This window comes from Muscardinus avellanarius (genome assembly GCF_963383645.1).
Source record: "Muscardinus avellanarius genome assembly, chromosome: 14".
Classification (NCBI taxonomy): Eukaryota; Metazoa; Chordata; class Mammalia; order Rodentia; family Gliridae; genus Muscardinus; species Muscardinus avellanarius.
This window is the reverse complement of record NC_137800.1, coordinates 84631698-84634731: the sequence shown is the minus strand read 5'-3', so window position 1 is coordinate 84634731 and position 3034 is coordinate 84631698. Positions and strand designations below refer to the sequence as shown.

Below are 3034 nucleotides of genomic sequence, written 5' to 3'. Positions count from 1 at the left end.
TTCCCCGCGTCGGCGCCTGGAAGTTGCCGCGCGCGGCTCTCCGGGGCGGCGAGCCGGTCCTCGCCCGGCCGTGTGCGCCCTCGAGCCCCGCGGTCCGAGGCGCCCGGGCGGGCGCGGAGAGGCCCCGAGCCGCTCCTGGACGCGGACTCCGGCTCGGACTCGGGCGCGGCCCGGGCCGAGCGCGGTGGGGGCGGCGGCCAGCCGGGGCCATGCAGGCGCGCTACTCCGTGTCCAGCCCCAACTCTTTGGGAGTGGTGCCCTACCTCGGCGGCGAGCAGAGCTACTACCGCGCGGCGGCGGCGGCGGCGGCCGGGGGCGGCTACACCGCCATGCCGGCCCCCATGAGCGTGTACTCGCACCCCGCGCACGCCGAGCAGTACCCGGGCGGCATGGCGCGCGCCTACGGGCCCTACACGCCGCAGCCGCAGCCCAAGGACATGGTGAAGCCGCCCTACAGCTACATCGCGCTCATCACCATGGCGATCCAGAACGCGCCCGACAAGAAGATCACGCTGAACGGCATCTACCAGTTCATCATGGACCGCTTCCCCTTCTACCGGGACAATAAGCAGGGCTGGCAGAACAGCATCCGCCACAACCTGTCGCTCAACGAGTGCTTCGTCAAGGTGCCCCGCGACGACAAGAAGCCGGGCAAGGGCAGCTACTGGACGCTGGACCCGGACTCCTACAACATGTTCGAGAACGGCAGCTTCCTGCGGCGGCGGCGGCGCTTCAAGAAGAAGGACGCGGTGAAGGACAAGGAGGAGAAGGACCGGCAGCTGCTCAAGGAGCCCCCCCCGCCGCCGCCGCCCGGCCGCCAGCCCCCGCCCGCGCCGGCCGAGCAGCCCGACGGCGCCGCGCCCGGCCCGCAGCCGCCGCCCGTGCGCATCCAGGACATCAAGACGGAGAACGGTACGTGCCCCTCGCCGCCCCAGCCCCTGTCCCCGGCCGCCGCCCTGGCCAGCGGCAGCGCCGCCGCGGTGCCCAAGATGGAGAGCCCCGACAGCAGCAGCAGCAGCCTGTCCAGCGGCGGCAGCCCCCCGGGCAGCCTGCCGTCGGCGCGGCCGCTGAGCCTGGACGCCGCGGAGCCCGCGCCCCCCCCGCCGCCCCCGCCGCCGCCGCCGCCGCCGCCGCACAGCCAGGGCTTCAGCGTGGACAACATCATGACCTCGCTGCGGGGGTCGCCGCAGGGCGCGGCCGCGGAGCTGGGCTCCGGCCTGCTGGCCTCGGCCGCCGCGTCCTCGCGCGCGGGCATCGCGCCCCCGCTGGCCCTGGGCGCCTACTCGCCCGGCCAGAGCTCCCTCTACGGCTCCCCCTGCAGCCAGAGCTCCGGCGGGGGCGGCTCCGGCGGGGGCGGCGGCGGCGGCGGCGGCGGCGGGGGCGCCGGGGGCGCGGGGACCTACCACTGCAACCTGCAGGCCATGAGCCTGTACGCGGCCGGGGAGCGCGGAGGGCACTTGCAGGGCGCGCCCGGGGGCGCGGGCGGCTCCGCCGTGGAGGACCCCCTGCCCGACTACTCGCTGCCCCCGGTCACCAGCAGCAGCTCGTCGTCCCTGAGCCACGGCGGGGGCGGCCAGGAGGCCGGCCACCACCCTGCGGCCCACCAAGGCCGCCTCACCTCCTGGTACCTGAACCAGGCCGGCGGGGACCTGGGCCACTTGGCCAGCGCGGCGGCGGCGGCGGCGGCCGCGGGCTACCCGGGCCAGCAGCAGAACTTCCACTCGGTCCGGGAGATGTTCGAGTCGCAGCGGATCGGCTTGAACAACTCGCCGGTGAACGGGAATAGTAGCTGTCAGATGGCTTTTCCTGCCAGCCAGTCCCTGTACCGCACGTCCGGGGCTTTCGTCTATGACTGTAGCAAGTTTTGAAGCCCCCCACCCCCACCCCCCTGCCCCGGTCCCGGCACCTTCGGAACCGAACTAAATGGAATCCCCAAGCAGAAACGGCCGAAAGAACCCATCGGTGCAAAATCGAAACTAAAAAAGATCCCATTTAAAAGGAGAGAAGAGAGAGATTCAACACACCAGCGAGCCGAGTCCCTGCCGAAGTTCAACTCACCAGCACAACTCAAAGAAAACTCTATTTTCTTAAAAGAAAAAAAGATGAATTCAGAGCCACCTCTTCTTTGCCTTACCTAAATAAACAGAACCATAAACTATTTTGTACAGAGACAGCAAAATCATGGTTTATTAAAGGACAGTGTTACTCCAGATAACACGTAAGTTTCCTCTTGCTTTTCAGAGCCTAGCTTTCGGGCCCCTCTCCTCTCCCTCCCCGTGTCTTTCCCTAACCTCTCACCTGTAAGATATTATTTTATCCTATGTTGAAAGGAGGGGGGAAGTCCCCCCCGTATATGAAAATCGCTTTCTTTTTATTCATGGACTTGTTTTAAAATGTAAATTGCAACATAGTAATTTATTTTTTAATTTGTAGTTGGATGTCGTGGACCAAACGCCAGAAAGTATTTCCAAAACCTGACGTTAAATTGCTGAAACTTTAAATTGTGCTTTTTTTTCCTCATTATAAAAAGGGAAACTGTATTCATCTTACTCTATCATCTTTCCTTTTTGTTGAACATATTCATTGTTTGTTTATTAATAAATTGCCATTCAGTTTGAATGAGACCTATGTCTGGATACTTTAATGCAACTTTAATATAAAAGAATTCAGATATAAAACACTAGTTACCCGTTCTCTACCCAAATCTCTGGGGAGGGGGGGAATGGAGAGTCCAGGTCAAATGTTGCTAAAAGTCTTTGTTTAGATTTTTTCCTGCAGCATTTTCTGCAAAATGGACTATATAATCACCTTGCTTTGTGTCTAGTAAAAAGATAATTTCCTAAACAGATCTGAGTTGGCATATAAGCAAATCCTTTTTTTTTTTTCTCTCAGTAATGACAGAACATGATTTGGAAATTGTATGCCCATGAATCAGCAGCAGGTTACCACAGTGGTAACCTGTGTGTAAAGATGTAAATGTGTCTGAAGACATACACAGATGGATATTTGGCCTGTGCATTCTATATAAAATTGC

The 3034-nt window shown here is 60.8% G+C and overlaps 1 protein-coding gene across 1 annotated transcript; it reads left to right on the top strand.

Annotated features, from left to right (window-relative positions):
* Window positions 1-209: 209 nt before the first annotated feature.
* Window positions 210-1868, top strand: FOXC1 (forkhead box C1; the record flags this gene model as incomplete). The annotated part of the gene is made up of 1 exon (XM_080709714.1): window positions 210-1868. The coding sequence occupies one exon, from the start codon at window positions 210-212 to the stop codon at window positions 1866-1868; it is 1659 nt and encodes a 552-aa protein (XP_080565840.1).
* Window positions 1869-3034: the final 1166 nt, after the last annotated feature.